This window comes from Sinohyriopsis cumingii, chromosome 12, assembly GCF_028554795.1.
Source record: "Sinohyriopsis cumingii isolate HCF-2022 chromosome 12, ASM2855479v2, whole genome shotgun sequence".
NCBI lineage: Eukaryota > Metazoa > Mollusca > Bivalvia > Unionida > Unionidae > Sinohyriopsis > Sinohyriopsis cumingii.
In genome coordinates this window covers 49,620,705-49,638,667 of record NC_142972.1, presented here as the reverse complement: position 1 = coordinate 49,638,667, position 17,963 = coordinate 49,620,705, and the positions used below count along the sequence as shown (strand labels likewise).

The 17,963-nt window shown below is 37.1% G+C and overlaps 1 protein-coding gene across 2 annotated transcripts in view; it reads right to left on the bottom strand.

The window, feature by feature from the left end:
• The window catches only part of LOC149786415 (ornithine decarboxylase-like), an 84,262-nt gene that overhangs the window by 52,920 nt on the left and 13,379 nt on the right, over positions 1-17,963 (bottom strand). For both annotated transcript variants that reach the window (XM_089978196.1, XM_089978197.1), the window contains exon 2: positions 8,219-8,363. In XM_089978196.1, the coding sequence (XP_089834322.1) occupies positions 8,219-8,320 (102 nt within the window). In that variant the 5' untranslated portion in view covers positions 8,321-8,363. The remainder of the gene's footprint in view (positions 1-8,218; positions 8,364-17,963) is intronic.

The following is a 17,963-nucleotide window of genomic DNA, read 5'->3' as shown; positions in this document are numbered from 1 at the left end:
TACAACGTGGTGGGACACACCTCTGTACCGTTACTGCGTGTCATTCCTTTCAAAGTGGATTCTGCCACGAACGCTGACGAGGAAGGTGGAAACACTTATCACGTCCACCGCGAATTTGTACATCCTCACTATTTGCCTGTCAGCAAGTCGTATTTGGACACGGTCAACATTACTATAAAAGGAGATTTGGGACAAAATATTCCATTCACCAAAGGAAAAGTCACGGTGAAACTCCATTTTCGAAAACGGTTCTCTCGCGATTCGTAAGTCATGTATCCAGTGTACCGAGGGGTTGCTCGACAGCGAGGACACGGTTTAGGAGATATGTTAAAATCGGCCTTTCGTTCGGTGGCCCCGGTGTTGAAACCGATGGTGACACGCGGATTGCACGCCTTGAAAGATGCGGCACTGACGCAAGGCAAAGAATTTCTCCAAAATGTCATCATCGACAAACAAAACCCTAAAGAAGCCTTCATGAGGGCTGGTAAAAATGTCTTGCTACAAACGGGCAAAGGCATTTTGGGTCGCCGAGAAACACCTATAAATGCCCTGCACGCTACCGAGTCAGGCATTCAGCAAGGACAAGGCAGAAAGAGACGAGGAAGAAAACACCCTTTCACCAGACTTCACACGTCTAAAGCGAGAAAGACAAAGAAAAGAATAACCGTTCGAGACTTAGACGTTTTCGATTATTGAGACACAGAGAAAAAAATGATGCACCGAGAATCTTGCGCTTGTTCCAAGACGGAACTGGACCTGTTTGCCATGCCCCCCACGATGATGACGATGCAAGAATCCCAATGGGTGGAATTTCACCCCGTCTCCTCTTTGACGGATTCCGCTCCCATCGAGTTCGAAATCAAAGGACAGCCCGAAGATTACATCGATCTGAATAGCAGTTACTTGTACTTGAAAGTCAAAGTTCTAGATAAGGATAATGGTGCAGTAGAAGACACTGAGAATATAGCTCCCGTCAACAATTTCATGCATTCCTTGTTCAGCTCAGTAGACTTGTACTTGAATAACAAACTGGTCAGCAGCAGCATGGATACTTACCCTTATCGTGCCTACCTGGAAAATCTCTTGACGTACGGAATAGATGCCAAGAATACTCATCTCAATGCTTGTGTGCTATGGGAACCTGACGAAGCGGACAAGTTTGACAAATTTGAGGAAAGACGAAAGAAAATCACAGATGGACAGAGTTTAGAACTGATGGATCGTTTGCATTTGGACATGTGGTTGCAAGAGAAAGATTTGCTGAACGGCATAAATGTCCGCTTGAGACAGAATCGCAGCAGTGCCGCTTTCCATTTGTTGGCTGATACTGCTGCTGGCACTCCTAAAAGCAAAATCGAGGAGGCCAAACTCTACGTACGACGCGTGGAAGTGTTACCCAAAGTGGGAAACGACATCAGTCAGACGTTGAGCAGAACGACCGCCAAGTATCCGATCCGTCGCGTGGAAGTGAAAACCTTCACCATTCCCAAGGGACAACGATCCATGATCGAAGATCATCTGTTTCAAGGAAGTTACCCAAACGTTTAATCCTTGGTATGGTCGAGAATTCAGCCTTCAACGGAGCCTTCGCTGAAAATCCTTTCCACTTTCGACACTTTGACGTGTCCAAGATCGAAGTCAGTCGCGATGGCAAGACCTTGTGTACCCGACCTTTCGAACCTGACTTTACCAAGAAGAATTACTTGAGATCGTACTTGTCCCTGTACGAAGCCACTGGACAGTTAGGGACCAACACCAGTCACGGCATTACGTACGACGATTACGCAGGAGGTTGTGCTTTGTGGGCTTTCGATTTCACTCCAGACCAAGGTAGCGACGAGGGACATTTCCACCCTATAAAATCCGGCCAGATTCGTGTGGAACTTCAGTTTACTAATGCTCTACCAGACACGGTGAACGTCATCCTGTATGCAGAATTCGATAATACCATAGAAATCAACAGTTTGAGAGAAGTCATTCTAGACTATTAGAAGCTATGGAAGACTGTTATCCCTCTTTACCTAGTGGAGAAACTTTGGACATGAAATGTGAGGAGTCCATGGAAAAAGAAGAAGTGATCATGATGAAGTCGAGATGGCCAGAACAAGAAGCCAATTTAGTCTCCTGTTTTGCCAAACACTTGGTCGAAAAAATGACGGAATTGATCAAGAAAAATTGCTATGGAAGTCAAAACGATCATCTCAGTCAAATTCAACACGATAAATGCCTGATGTTGAGTCAAGAAGAAAAATTGGACGAGTATCTGGACGATGCTTGGAGTCTCATCTCGGACGAAGACGTGTTGCATCAGTGGTATAAAGACTTGCGTGAACATTCTTGTCCACCATTAACCACTCAAGAGATCGATCGCATCGAAGCTCTCCTGAATCAAAGTGAGGAGACGAAACGAAGAAACGGTTATTTGTCAGACATTTTCAAGCAAAAAGTCAGGATCGAATTGATGACTTATTATTACCTGTGAAGAAGAAAAAAACACACAAAACATGGATACCTGGGAACTTTATTACCTTTTGAACCACAGTTCGTATACGGCTTCTTGGAATCCTGTCGTCTGTGCTAAAGATGAACTCCCTCATCGCAAACCTCAAGACCATCTAGCTTAAGTGATCAACACGGACGACAGTCATCTCCCAGGAACCCACTGGGTAGCTGTCTACTTTCCTCAAGAAGGATGTGTAGAATATTTCGATTCGTACGGATTGCCCCGTGTGGACAATATTGTGTGTATTTTCTGCATCATCGCAACCTGGGCTATTCCTTAGAACATTTAGTGACTCATTTTGATCCTCGTTCTTCTTCTAGAAATGATGTGAAAGTAGATCGATGGTTTTGTGACCATTATGCTTATCTTTTGTCTCAAGCTAGGAAACGTAGTGTCCATCAATGGCCTAATGACTTCCAACAGTGGAAATTACAATTTCATTCACAACGTTGTCAGCCCTGTTTAAAGTAGATTGTGAATTGAGAAAAAAATGTTTGTCATTAGGAAAAAATGTTTGATGTTATAATGTTGGATTATTGTCAAAAAATGTTAGAGTTGTTGTTTAGTGTTAAGTGATTTTTGAATAAAAAATGTTGTGTTTTGAAAAAAAAAATGCCTTTGTCGTTTGTTTGGCTATAAGAATGTTTGATTGATGCTCTTTAATGTCTTACTATCCCTCTCATGACACTGATTGAACGTTCCGACTCGAAAACCGTGGAGGGATGTTTTTCTTCACGTCCGCGCTTTGACTTTAAGAACCGGGGTTGTTTCCAGTCTAACCATCCATTGTAGACTCATCCTCCTACGAAGATGTGCTCCAAACTAGCTAAGCTCAACGAAGCCTACGTGAATTTGCATAGGGTCAGACACAGTCTGATACCGAAGCCAGAAGAGATAGAGAATGTGAGAATGTTAAAAGTCACTGAAGACCTGATAGAAGAGCTCTTCAGAGAAGAAGTGAACAGGGAGAAAGAAGAATGGACAGAGAAGTACAGACTTCAGAGACAGCAGCAGCAACAGCAACAACAACAACAGCAGCAGCAACAACCTGAACCTGACAGAGGCTTTGTCGATTGTCGTATCGACACCAAAGAGTTCTTCTTCTCTTTCCGAAGAAGCAGACCTATCGCCAGAAAGTCTATCCTCAGAGGACATCGCATTCTTAGAAACTAAAAGATTGCCATAGCAAACAAAAAAACATCCCTTTTCAGGGCTACCCCAATACTCTAGAAAAGAAATAACCATCCATTTGCCAATGTGTGTAGGTAGAGTAGTGTGAAAATAAACACTAACTCTTTTTTATAGTGTGAGGGTATGTGTTTGTGTATAGGATTGTGTGTTAGTAAGTGCTCACGTACGTTGGTGTGGATAGTAGATTAAGATCATGTCTTTTTTTGGTGTTTGAGGTGTGGGGAGAGTAGATTTAAGGTTAGATTACTTTGCGTATGTGGATAGTATATTGAAGTGATTAATGAAAAAAATGTTTAGAATAGTGATGGGAAGTATAAAAAAGTGAGTGAGTGTTTCTTTTAGGTCCGCGCGTTGTTGGGTCATGATCTAGGTAAGATCAATTTTATGTTTTAGGGGGATGTTTTCCTTCACGTCCGCACTTTTAGTATATAAATTGAAACTCGTTCGGCAGTTCAGCTACCCTTGTTGATTGATCAACACGAGAATGAACACCAGACTAGCGAAACTGTTGGAACTTCATGTGCATCTGGAATATGTCAGGCGCCTGTTGAACGAACTGGCCGCGGAAGCCATTGTGGAAGAGGGAAGGATGAGAGAGGAGGAGGAAAGAAGAAACAAAGAAGAGGAGGAGAGAAGATACAAAGAAGAGGAAGAGGAGAGAAGAAGAAACAAAGAAGAGGAGGAAAAGGAGAGAAGAAAAAGAAATTTCAGAATCCCAGAGACAGAAAATTGGGATTCTGAAGCTATTTATCATGCCTCTGCTCTCTCCCCCAAAAAAGTAAAAAGCAACTGGGGAACAAGATGCGTATGTGGCGCCAGGCCTGGAAGGTGCCACCATTAACCAGGTGTCCATGAAGTTCCAAAAAAACAGCCCTTTTCAGGGCTACCCCAATACTCTAGAAAAGAAATAACCATCAATTTGCCAATGTGTAGGTAGAGTAGTGTGAATATAAACACTGACTCTTTTCTCATAGTGCGAGTGTTTGTGTTTGTAACTGATCACGTAAGTTTGTGTGAATAGTAGATTATGGGTTTCTTTATTGTTTCTTAGCGTATGTGGAGAGTATAGTTAGGGTTTTATTATATGAAATGAGAAAGTAGGGGATGTTTTCCTTTACGTTCGCGCGTTGTTGGGTCATGATCTAGGTAAGATTAATTTTATGTTTTAGGGGGATGTTTTCCTTCACGTCCGCGCTTTTCGTATAAGAACCCACAGTATTCGTCGTTCAAACCATTCTACAAAGAATAAAAAAGAAGTTGGCTTCGAACCACCTTGACAAAATGCAAAAATTACAAGACGTTTTGGACAATTTAGGAATAATGGAGCAGATGTTAGTGAGACTCAAAGAAGACCACTATTCCTAAAGTCCCCATCGAGTAAAGATGGAGATTAATAACTTAAGAAAAGTAAAGTTCATAATAAGTGGTGTCATGAAAGAGATAAAGGAGGAGAAGAAGGATGAAGAGGAAAGGATAAGGATAAGAGAATGGAATAAAAAAATTGAAAAAGAAGAAGAAAATGAGAGGAGGAAGAAAGAAGAGGAGGAGAAGAAAGAAGAGGAGGAGAAAAAAAAGAAGAGAAAGAGTGTAGGAGAGAAAATAAGAAGTTGGTTGAGAAAAAGAAGAAATTAGAAGCAGAAGAAGAAGAAAAACCAAAGACCCTTTTCAGGGCCACCCACATTCCTCGAAAAGAGAATGACTTTCAATTGCCTACCCTTTTTTAAAAAAATTTTTTAAAAAAAAAAATCCCATGTTCAATTCCCCCTTGTCCCTAGATAGACCCACACTTTATTCCCCCATGTTCAATTCCCCTTGTCGCTAGAGTTGCCCACGATTTTTTCTCCATGTTAAATTCCCCCTTGTCGCTAGAGTTGCCCACGATTTTTCTCCATGTTAAATTTCCATTGTCGCTAGAGTTGCCCAGGGGTCTCTGTAATGCTAATTCCCATTGTCGCTAGGGTGCCCCACTTCACTACTAATACCTCTAAATGATGGCCGAGAAGACTTGAAATCAAACTATTTCCAGATAAAACCGATAAAAAATGGATACTAAAATTCGTTAGGATCGAATAATTCGAAATAAGCTGATCTTTCCAAAATCTTATTTAAATTGGATTGATGGACAGCCGAATAATCTGATTGCTAAAAACACCACAACGTTTGTCTAGTGAGTCCCCATTATGCCTTTCAAACGATGTCAAAACGTTCAAATGGAATAGTAAGACCTAAGTATCATAAATATATCATACATAAGCAATACATAGATCAGTATCTATCTAAAACATATTGAATCTAGTCAATGCTAAATTTGTAAATGTTTTAAGGATGGAAAGTGGCAATATTTTGTCTATCGGAGCATTTTCAGTAGTTGGTTATGTCAGTTTCTCAACAATTGGACTGAGAACTAGAAATATGTTCTAAGGACACTAGATGTACACTTCCCATCATGCAAACGGGTTTCTACTGTAACAATAATTACATGCAAAAGTGTTATCTGGATGCCAATTTATACAATGTTTGTAATGAGCAATCATCATCCTTAAAACAAAGTCTTATCTCACCAACAGCTTATGAGCACAGAATTGAAAAGTCAGCTACCTTAGTTCAGCTACAACTTCATACTCATCACAGCTGAAAGATATTTTTGTAACCATATGTCACAGCCGTGTACAATGTAAAACGGAAGTTTTGTTAATATTCTAGATGTTGTATATTACCTCCATTTAGGATAACTATCAATAGAAACGATTTTCAAGAGGCCTAATTGGCACCGTTATCATTGATAACGGGTTGATATCACCATCCATTCTGGACGAGTAGCAGTACGATTTTCAAGACCTATGCGGATCACCACTTTCATTTAGGACGAACTAAACTCTTTAGATGAATGTGTGTCTAACGATTCACGACAATCCAGACAGTAGTTTAGGTATAATAGCAATAATAGTAGACAATAAACGTATGCTAACAGTCAGCTGATGGTCCATCGCATAAACAGTTCTTTTATAAGACCAGCAGATCTAAAAAGTTAATGCATATGTTTTACAAAGTCTAAAAGAGGTTTTCAAGATGGTTACTAATTTAGCCACACTGTTACAATGAGAGTCAATCCGGATGCAACTTTGATACAGCATTTCCTAAACAACGTGTCCATCAAGTCTGATCAAACTTAGCTCTGCCGTTTTAGAGACATCACGTAAGGTGATCTATATAGTCTCTGTAGAAGTCACACCGTTACTATGGAAACAACCACAAATCAGTATTGTGTAGCACATCCCAAGTAACAGGTCTGCAAAGTTTGGTTGAAACTGGCCCAGTGGATCAAAAAGAAATTGAAATTAGCAAATGGTGACTAATGACGGACAACCCACGCCATACGCAATATTATAAGCTTCTTTGCCTGAGTTAATAATTCATGCTATGTAACGTTAATAACGACGAATGACTCCAGTGCAGGACATACTCTGGAAAAAGCGTATTTTAAGAAAGATCTCGTATAACCTGCAGCACTGTTTCCTCAGACGATACCGACACTGTTGCAAAATAGTGAGAAACTATATATTTGTATTTATATGTTTTATTTTATGTTGCATTTTGTATTCTTTTTTATGGAGGGCTTAATCTATATGTTATTTAACACATCTCTCAATATAACAACTTGCTATTACCTACTAGTGATGTTAGGGTTAGCGATTCTCTTATCCAAATATGGATAATGGAGAAAAGTTAGGAGTGTTGGGCTTTAAAAGAAGAATGAAAACATCATGTTGCTTGACGTTGCATCCAGTAATGCACGGTAAATGAACTAAATGCAAAACGTTAAGTCGTTACGACCTATTTTCGGACATAAATGCTACACTCACTCAATAACGCACAAAGTTGTATAACCATAATAAACTGTCCTAAATGCTAAACGTAACCATGTTGCAGCCTTGTTTGCAGAAGATTCGGTCGAGCAAGTTTTGGACTGATGCAGGCCCAGTAGATGTCTTGAAGATCTGAATTTGTAAAAAGTACAGCATATAAGTAAATGAGTCAGTCGAACTATAGTTGGTCTTTTTCAATTGGTCGAATCGCCAGCATGCAGCCAACGCATAGCTTGCTTACAAGCACGTGTGTTCTGACGGAAGATTACAAGGAATATGAAAGTACATAAAACTTGATATCGGACGAAAGTTTATTTTTAAAAAATCTTTTAATTATGCACTAGTGTTTTAGTCCGTTTAAAATTCATCCTTTTTGCGTATCCGAATCTTTCGTTTGTGATCACCGACAGGCCGACACTTATGTCCAGATCTTAACGTGTGACATACGGACAGATGAACGACAGAAGGAAAAGGGCAGCACTATATGCCCCTCCACGTTCGTTAGAGGGCACAATCGCTGTCTTCACAGTAAGATCAGAAAGGATGTGTATTTATGTCCATAGATTTTATTTTATACAATGCAGGAAAGGTGCTATATCTGTCAACCATACCTGATTATTATTAGGTTTCCTATGTCAAAATAATATTTATGTCTTACCTCCATTTCATGAAGAGCTATTTTCTCCTCCATAAGAGTTTTGCTGGTCTTTTCAAACGGAAGAAGCTCAACCTCACAACTGTTTTGGATATAAGTTTTCATTCTAAGAGTTGAAATGATGTTGATGTGTGGTTGAACAGACACTCTGAAATAAAATGAAAATATTTCATTCATTTGAATATAATAAAATGATTGAAATCGTCTCTATTTAAAATCAGTTTTTATTGTTTGATAGATTTAATAGGACCGATGTTAACATGACAAAGAAGTTTTCATATAAAGTTCATTATTATTTTAATAATCTCAAAACTATCCTGAGAGATAACTTGAAAAATACTATTATTTCCAACAGGTCGAACACATTTTGTGCTGTGGGGGTGTGAGGTGTGTGGGGTACTACAATGCTGGACTGCTAGATCTGGTCTATAATATATTTAAATCAGAAAACTCAGTGAGCCATGTTTTCTACATATTATTTAGACGATATGATCCAGTGGGATACCAGCCATATCGTATGGTGGGATGACGAAAAGAGAGTATCCTCGAGAAATGGAGGTAACTTAAGGATTCGAGTTACCGCTTAAAATCAACACACTACGATGTAACTGGTATCAAACGAGAGAAAACAAATTTATTTATTATATGATTTTCTTTGCCATGTTTTGTATGATCTCTTTATGTTAATCGAGTCGCATACGTTTCTTGTATGCATCTCTTTCTGGGCACACTGATTTCTCTTCTTCTAATGTTGTATCATCTATCAAGATACATTTAGCTTATGATTTTCGACTGCTCAAGTGATCATAAGGCATGTCTCTTCCGAATCATTACGGAGTTGCACTCTCTCAGATAACAGAGTGTCGGACTCGTAATTCAAGGGTTGCGGGTTCCATACCCTCCCAGGTTAGTCCTGGTCGGTTGTCTCAGGGTCTTAGCTCCTATTTCCTCAGCCTGATATATCCAATAATGTGTTAAAAGTGCCGTCAAAACAAACAAAATTCTAATCATCAAGCAGTGTTTTCTCCAGAACCAGTGACCGTACGAATCCTTATTTAATTTAAAGAATCTCCTTTAAAAATGAGCACTCAAAAATCTTGCACAGTCGATTTGCCTTGATGTAACGAAACATGTAGCATTATTAACAAACGTCAGTCAGATCACGGGGACTTATATCGTATCTGACAATTTTACATGCCATACATGTACTTATAATAATATTACAAGGGAGGACACTTTTATCTCCCTCTCGCACGACCTTTTAACAATCAATGCTGATATTTCAAGTTTCATTTCGCATTGTACTGAATGAATTATTGCCTTACCATTGTTCAATGAAAATAAGTTATAAATAAGTGCATTACGTAATTTTCCTTTGGCCAATGAGAAGACAGTTTTTCATTCATCTAGTTTGCCCTTGCATATTAAGCAGGCCCGATCATGGTCATGGCGGTAGCGTGATAACATGGTCTGGCATTCCTTAAAGACATGATAGTAAGCTTAATATATTGATAGGCATGCATAGTCAATTGCTCCAGCTAAACATAGGTAACAAATTTATTACGCTACGCTAAATGTAGCTTGAAATATTAGCCTTCATTATTATACAGGTCACGCGAGAAGGGAGCGAAGTGTCCTCCAATGTGTTATTGTATAGTACCGGTAAATTGCAAGCAACGATACCAAGCCCATGTGAGTCAGATCATGTCAACGCTTGCCATTGAGAAAGCAGAGCGGAAAGTGAAGATATTATCTATAGTGTATGATCTTATATTAAAATATACGCTGTATCTAAGGACGAATTTAGACAGTTTGACGAGTAAATTAGATTACTCTATGATACGTTCGCGCTGCTAAAGAAAACCTGCCACGATTTTATCAGAAGAAAAACGTAAATGTGAAAAACATTTAGTTAAGCCTAAATTTTATCGGACATACTACATTGCCTTATTACCTGGAACCTATTCATGGCGTGTTAAATGAGTTTTGCAGAATTCATACCTGCACAATATTGTCAATATATTCCAAAATGCATTGACGGATGACTAAACAAAAGTAAATATCTGATTTTCATCCATAAAACAATGATTTGAAATGTTAGTGTGTGTGTTTATTTTTTGGGCGTTTTTCATTTTTTTGGTGACGGAGGGTTATAACAGTTTTCAGTTTTCTGTTTTCTTTAATTGTTCCTTGTTGGCACGATATAAATGTTATTAATTTTCAATGTCAATCGTTTCATTTTATTCGCGAAGTCAATTTTTTTTTAAAAATCTCATTTTGCCACGCGCTTATAATTTTTTGTCGCCTGAAATGTCTTGTTTTTTAAGGTGTCAAGATAAATACAAGCAACTTGTAATGCCCAGCTTTTTTAATGGCTTTGTAATTCTATTACGATATTTTACTTTCTGTGATACAGCAGCAGAGAGGGTGAACCATGCAAAGTTAGGAGGGTCCATTCGCGAAAATAAAGCTTATTACGAAAATGAAAATACAAGGTCAATAACGCCAAACCGAAGCCTCTAACCACCCCGCCCACTCAGTGTCTGTCGTCACCGTCTCTGCTGTTGTAGTGTATGTGTTATTAAATTATTATATCATGAATGGAATCTCACACAGCTAGATTAGCTCGAGAGCGACTAGAGGCGATTAAGAAATATCTCCCCGTCCATGATTCTGTCAAGCAACAGCTACAAGCACATCAGGAGTCTCAGGTGAAATTTACAGAAGGTACAGAACAGCTATTAAAACCAGTTGTCGAACCAACCAAGAAAATTGTTACAGCAATTAAGGAAGCACAAGAAACTCTTGAGACATTGCCTATTGATATTGTCGGACGTCTTCAAGCAGCTTAACCACCACCACAGCAATCTCCTCAACCACAACCTCCTCAACCACAACATCTGCCTAGAGTCACAATTAACATCCTAAATAAATTCACGCCTGAAGGTATTGCCGCTATTAAGGACCCAGACCAAATAATTAATATTGCCGTGTTTGGATAGTATGACAGAAATAACTATGTAAAACCCTAATATGTTAGAACGATGAGATCTGTCAGTTGGATTAAGGATGTATATCGTATCGCCACTGATACTCCACAAATCAGATCTGATAAAGATGTTAATCAGTTAGTTTAATATTTTTTACCGAACAGTAGATGAGTATATTAGACAGGCAATACAGGAAAGGGGACAAAGATTCGAATAAATGGAGCAGCAACTTGAAGAAACAAAAACAGCAAGGAAACGAAAAGAGAAAAAAAATGAAGTCGAAACTTAAAGAGGTTGAACGAGCAAGAAAACAAAAAGAAGAAGATTTGGAATTTGAAGAAATTAGACGATGAAAGGAATTACGCTCACCAAGTAAGAAAGAAGCAGAAGAAACAACTGGAAGTGATCTGAGCGATTGGGTCACACGAGGAAGTGGTCTTATTACTCCATGTCCCAACAACGTCCTTGCTGATAATGAAACACTAGAGATTATGATTGGCTGAAAACGAGCCGGTAATAATTCCACAGGAATCATTAATGAAGCAGCTACTATTTATCATATAATGTTTACGGTATCATGGATATTAATGTTTATCAGTCTCTGATTGGTGAACTCGTTCATGATTACCGTAGTGATTGAAGGCATGCAATTAGATCAGTGACAAGAAAATAAGATGATCATACATAATGCTCAACGTGAACCTGTAATGGTCAGGGTGATAAATTCGTGATTACCTACGTATAAAGCTGTCTACCGGGATGGACTCAGTGATGTTGTTCAGGGTCTGTTTAGAAGGATAGCTCCAAAAGCAACAACGATTGCAAAGCAACTGGGAATGAAAGCTATTGACATTGTTCGTGATAAAGGTGTTGGTGATGTTGCAAGCAAAGCATGCTCAGCAATCAAGGACAGACTAGCACGATTGATGCGACGAAAACCACAGTTAGTAAAATTATCCAGCACTGAAGTGATGCCTGCAAATGTTAGTAAATTAATAAATCAAGCTGCAAATGAACGGTTGAAAGAATCAGCCGGTGAAGACGCTCAGAACATAACTGCAAATCTGGTACCGAGTAGTGGGTTATCTCGTAGCAATCGCTAAGCGATCGGGATGATACGTCGCTTTAAACAGTAGAAAATATAAACATAATATTTAAACGTGTATCCGATCCAGCATATGACATGGACGAGCCAGTATTCAAGGATAAGTCTGTGCATAATTATCAATATTATTCTTATGACGCAAGAGAACCAAACCAACGTAATCGAATCGAACTAAACGTTCAGGATACAAGCAGATATTTATTGCCCGCCGAGGCATTCATTGAAGTTTAGGGTAGACTTGTAAAAACCGATAATAATCCTTATGGTGAAGTGCAGGGTGGGTTAGTTAATAACTGATTTATTGCATTATTTAACAGTGCACGATATATGGTCGGGAATTTGAGGTTTTTCATAATGATGTTGATGTTGCCACGAAAATATTGGGGTTATTCCGATACAGCGATGATTATTCACGTGTAGTTGTCATTAAAATAATTGTGTATTCAGTGTCCGCTGTCATCGCTGCAACCGGCGTGTTGCTATCAACAATAACAATGACATTGTCAGCAGTTGTAATAATTTCTGTTTCAGCTGCAACAACAATAGCTGATATTTTTAATCTCGTCACAAAAAACTATCTACTTGCAAAAATACAAAATTGCATGAGTATACAATAAAACTGCATGCGGTGATGTTAGAATATTCCAAATTGGTATTGCTGATTTCATCATATCTCAGTCTCGGAATAATATCAGATACTGAGTTCACAGAGATAATTACGATTTACAACGAGGCATTTAATGAAAATGTAGAAAACCCTATTCATTACTTAGATGTAGAAATCGGGATTTAGAATCAGGGTTTAAATAATAGTAATAATAATAATAATAATAATAATAATAATAATAATAATAATAATAATATCGTCATCGCAAGAATTACCGCAACAGATTGTCGCTAATACAACTCCGTCAAAATCCACGATGATATCAGCAAGCTCAACCAATCCTGAGTTCAGCGTTAGCTTTCCAACTGCGATTCCATCGAAGGAAATAGCACTAGCACAATTACGAGTGTATCTAAGTTGGCCAAATATTAGATCAATGTCATTCGGTGGGTTGTAAATAAATAATTAAATAGTATTTGCGTATAAAAATAAACCCGACGGAACGCCAGACTCGAATGTTGTGAGTATACCTACAGGCAGTATAAAATCGAACAGATTAACGATGAATTCCAGCACAGAATTAAAACTATGATAGGAAAAGAATCCAAAATAGCTATCACTGTTCACGGACCAACGTTATCTGCCGTGATAGAAATAAATTATCTAGACTATGCCGTCGATATATATCAATCGTCGAACAGAACCATATTAGGATGGCCTGAGGTGCCGCTAGAATATTGAAGACCATCTCAGCCTCAACGCACCGATTTCTCTACGGACAAGAGAATATTTCTGAAACTTCCATAATATCGAAAAGATTATCCATGGATATCTCGTAGTGAGAAAAATTATTATACTGCGTCTGATGGTACAAAATATCCCACGTAACAGAAACAAATATATGATAGAAATAAAGTTAATGAAGAAATTATTAAATGATATTCCGACCCAGTTAGTTCTGAACACTTTCGGGTACTCAGTGATCTGCGAAATCTGCTTTATTTTCTATCACAGCATTACAACGATGATGTAAAACTGCAGATCATTGAAAGAATAAAACATTTTTACCAGCTTCCATCAGATCTTGAATTTATCAAAAAATTATTGTTGAAACAGTGATTCGTGACTTCACTAATGTTGATGTTAAAACAAGTATTTATAACACATTATAAAATAACAGATGAACAATTACCAAACTTTGTAATACCTGGATTTAACTATAATGAACTAAACAAATTAGTCAACGACGTCGTCGATGAATATTTCCCATAAATTTTCGCGTCATGGAGAAAAATAAACCCACCAGCAGGCACCATCAAGCATAACAATAACCCATATGGCGGCAGTAGACATGTCTTTCCAGGTATTGTCAACATTACGTCGACGATCGCATTCAGTCTTGTATGTGATGCAATTGATGTAGATCTTGACAAATCCAGTCAGGCTCAGCAGGGATATATTTTAGATACATTTACGCTTGAAGCTTTACCTGGAGTTTTGATCGTATGAAAACCCGTAAATCCGGTTTATCTGTGATATCACAATCCGCTATTATCACTGATACATTTCGAACTTACTGATCAAACCTGACACTTGCTTGATTTAAGGGGAGAATTTTTAAATATAAATCTATATGTGCGTTCGTAGAACGTCGAAAACACCAAGATCAGTATTTTGTAAAACTCAAAACATTTCCGTCAAATAATGAATTATTCCTTGATCTAATCAACGGGTATTATATCATGTACCAACATGTGAGAGCTTTTGTATACAACAAAGAGGTACTTGAAAGTGCTGTCAAAACAAGATTGACACTCTTCCTTCTTGACAAAGTCAAGGCAGAACAATTTAGTGTTACTATAATTATTGATGAATCCAGCGATGAAAACGTTTTGTAAACGCATGAACAGTTAAATGAACTGCAACGAGAACATATTATTACAAGTGTTTGCGATAGAGATCAAATTCTGAATTGTGCACATTCTTGCATTGGAGCAGCTTAAAAACAATAATAAAATCATTGAATCTGATTCTGAATAAACATAAAAAGGAATTTCTCCAGATTGATGGGTATATTACCCAAATTAAATCAGATTATTTGTCAAATTCATTAACGATTTTATATTCAATGATTTTATCATTGATTTTAAAATGATTTTATCGTTATTAATATTATTTCATATTAATAGTTAATTTCACAGATTTGACGGGTATATTAGCCAAATTAAATCAGCAATGACATAATCAGTATTAATCAAACTTCTAGTGTAAATGATACTCAAAATAATAAAAATCCCATTCTTAACAAAATCGAAATAGAATATTTTTACATACAATAATAATATCATAAATAACAAATAAATATTATAATCTGAATCAGAATAAATATTACACGAGTTATTATTCGGTGTTAACATTTTAACTTTCACAGTCACTAATGACGTTGTCACTGTAGGATTGTTTACAATGAGACATAATTTTTCTCATTTTTCGCATATTCACAATCATGTTTGTTTCGTATTCGTGAGATAATTCTTATCTAATTTTCTAATTTTCTCAATCTCTTGTGCGAGTGAAACGAATTTGTTCAACTTGTGTATCTTTGCCTGTCGCCATGTATGATAACATAGACTGCTGAATCAAATGAATGAATCGGTAATCTGTTGGTAAGGTATATATATCTTCAACTTTTGGTGACATGGTGGTAGGGTGTACTTTTTTCTGTTACGTTTCGAGCAAATGGGACGTGCCCCCACCTTTTAATGAAAAATCGCGAAATTTTCGCCACCGTCGACATTTGTCAGTCACGTGATTGAATCACCAGACCTCAAGTATGAGAATCCACCACGCTAACACTACACTACAGACCATTCTTGCAGATATATGTTTCATAAATTATTATGAAGTTACCTATGCTGGATTCCTAAAAGTGATCACTATACTGAATAAATCATAATTGTTGTAAACTGAAGCGTGGATTTTCTTTAATTTCCAAACACAGCGTATAAAATAATCAAACATACATTTCTGCCGGATGTTATTGGGAGTTAAAGTACATGTATGTCTGTGTACAGCTATCTTACCTGGAGAGCTAAAAATAAATTGGCTGTATTGCACACGCAAGCGTGGCGTAGCTTACTGTTTTTCGGAATTTTTCAGGGATGAAGTCAAAAGATGTAAATATGATTCTACGAATTTACACTGTTACAATTATTCTACTCCACTGACAGCTAATTGCCACACAAACAGTTAAGTTACTGAATATAATAGTTACAATGAACCCCCCCCCCGAAAAAAAAGTAAAATCGTGACAGTCATATAATATTACTCAGTTACAAGACTTGTGACTACTTAATTACTCTGCCGGAGTTAACCTTGCTTGTCAGAGGTATTTCCCATGATTAAAAATATGTTTTCCGTTACAGTAAAATTCAGGAGTGTGTTTACTGTCTTAATTCAGAAGTATTAGCATTCTTAAACAGTATTTGCTGCTTGTATTTCTTTGAAAATTTTGACCTTATTTTTATTTGCTACACATTTTACTGAAGCCGAGCAAATATGGAAATATTTGGCAGCTGCAGATATCGACGGAAATTTTATTGCTTCGCCTGTCTCTACATTTACAGATACAACTGATCTTGCGCTCTTATCATTATAACCAATTTGCAATTTTGACTTTGTGTAACAGCTCGTAAATTACACAAAGAAGTATTTTTCGGATTTGAATCAATATGATCGATCAAAAGATTGGTTAGTCCATGAAAACCTTTCATACTTAGATTTATGAGAGTAATAATTTTATTCCTTGATGATAGGATGTTTCACAAATTCATTTTGCACCATTTATATAATAATATCATTTCTCTAAAAAATTATTTTGAAAATCTGGCGAGATAGACATTGGTGCTTTTTATGACTGTCATTACCGGTGCTATTGTTTAATCATAATATCGTTTCAGCTCTCTCAATATTTTAGCATCACATTGCAAACACAACTGCGTTTCTCCTCTAACCCCAATATATATATATATATATATATATATATATATATATATATATATATATATATATATATATATATATATATATATATATATATATATATATATATATATATATATATATATATATATATATATATATATATATAATCGTACTTCAATTTAAAGATATATTTGCCTTAATTATAATATGGAGGAGCTTGAAAAATTATCTACCATTAAACTATCTAAAGATCTATTTAATCTTGACAAAATATCCCCTGACTTATCGAGGCGAGCTCTGGTTGATCCGACGAATAAAACTCTGATCAAAAGTATTAATGGCATTTATACAACCAACACACGAGATAACAAGAGCTGCGATGAATGGACCTTTACCAGATTTAGACTTGACTGGATTCGCCTGTATCGAGTCATTTGAGTTTGCACTGGAAAACCTTCATCCGATTGTCGCTGTTTGGTTTGGAAAACATATTAGCGAAAGCGATTGGGCCCAATAGTTTTATTACGATATATGCTGGACGTAACAATTCATGATATCATTGGTTTTAAGTGGAGCAATTATATCATATCGTTCGCAGAAACAAGTTTGGTTACCACAACAAAAGAAATATTCTGATGATGAAAATATTGATATAACATTATGAGAATAAAATCGCAAGAGATCTTGGCAGAAAAATGATAGGTAAATTTACCCATAGAGGATCATATGATCATAAATGACATTGTATAAGATTAATTATAGACGATACTGAGTTAAATTTTATAATTTCTGATTCACCGGAGAGAAACATATTTGTAAGTCGAAGTAATGTTAATTTATCGGATGGAACTAAACAAGGTACACTTGTGAGTTACACTGATGGTGACTCAACAAAGTTTACTCATTTAAGATCTTCGATGCTCGAGTACGTTCCGATAAATTTGTTGTTGATGATTAAACAGATTTCCTGATGCTGCAGGTAGATTCGTCACAGATTCATTTTATATCAATAAAAATGCAGGATTTCTAGAACAACTTCATATCGGCACTGATGCATCACGG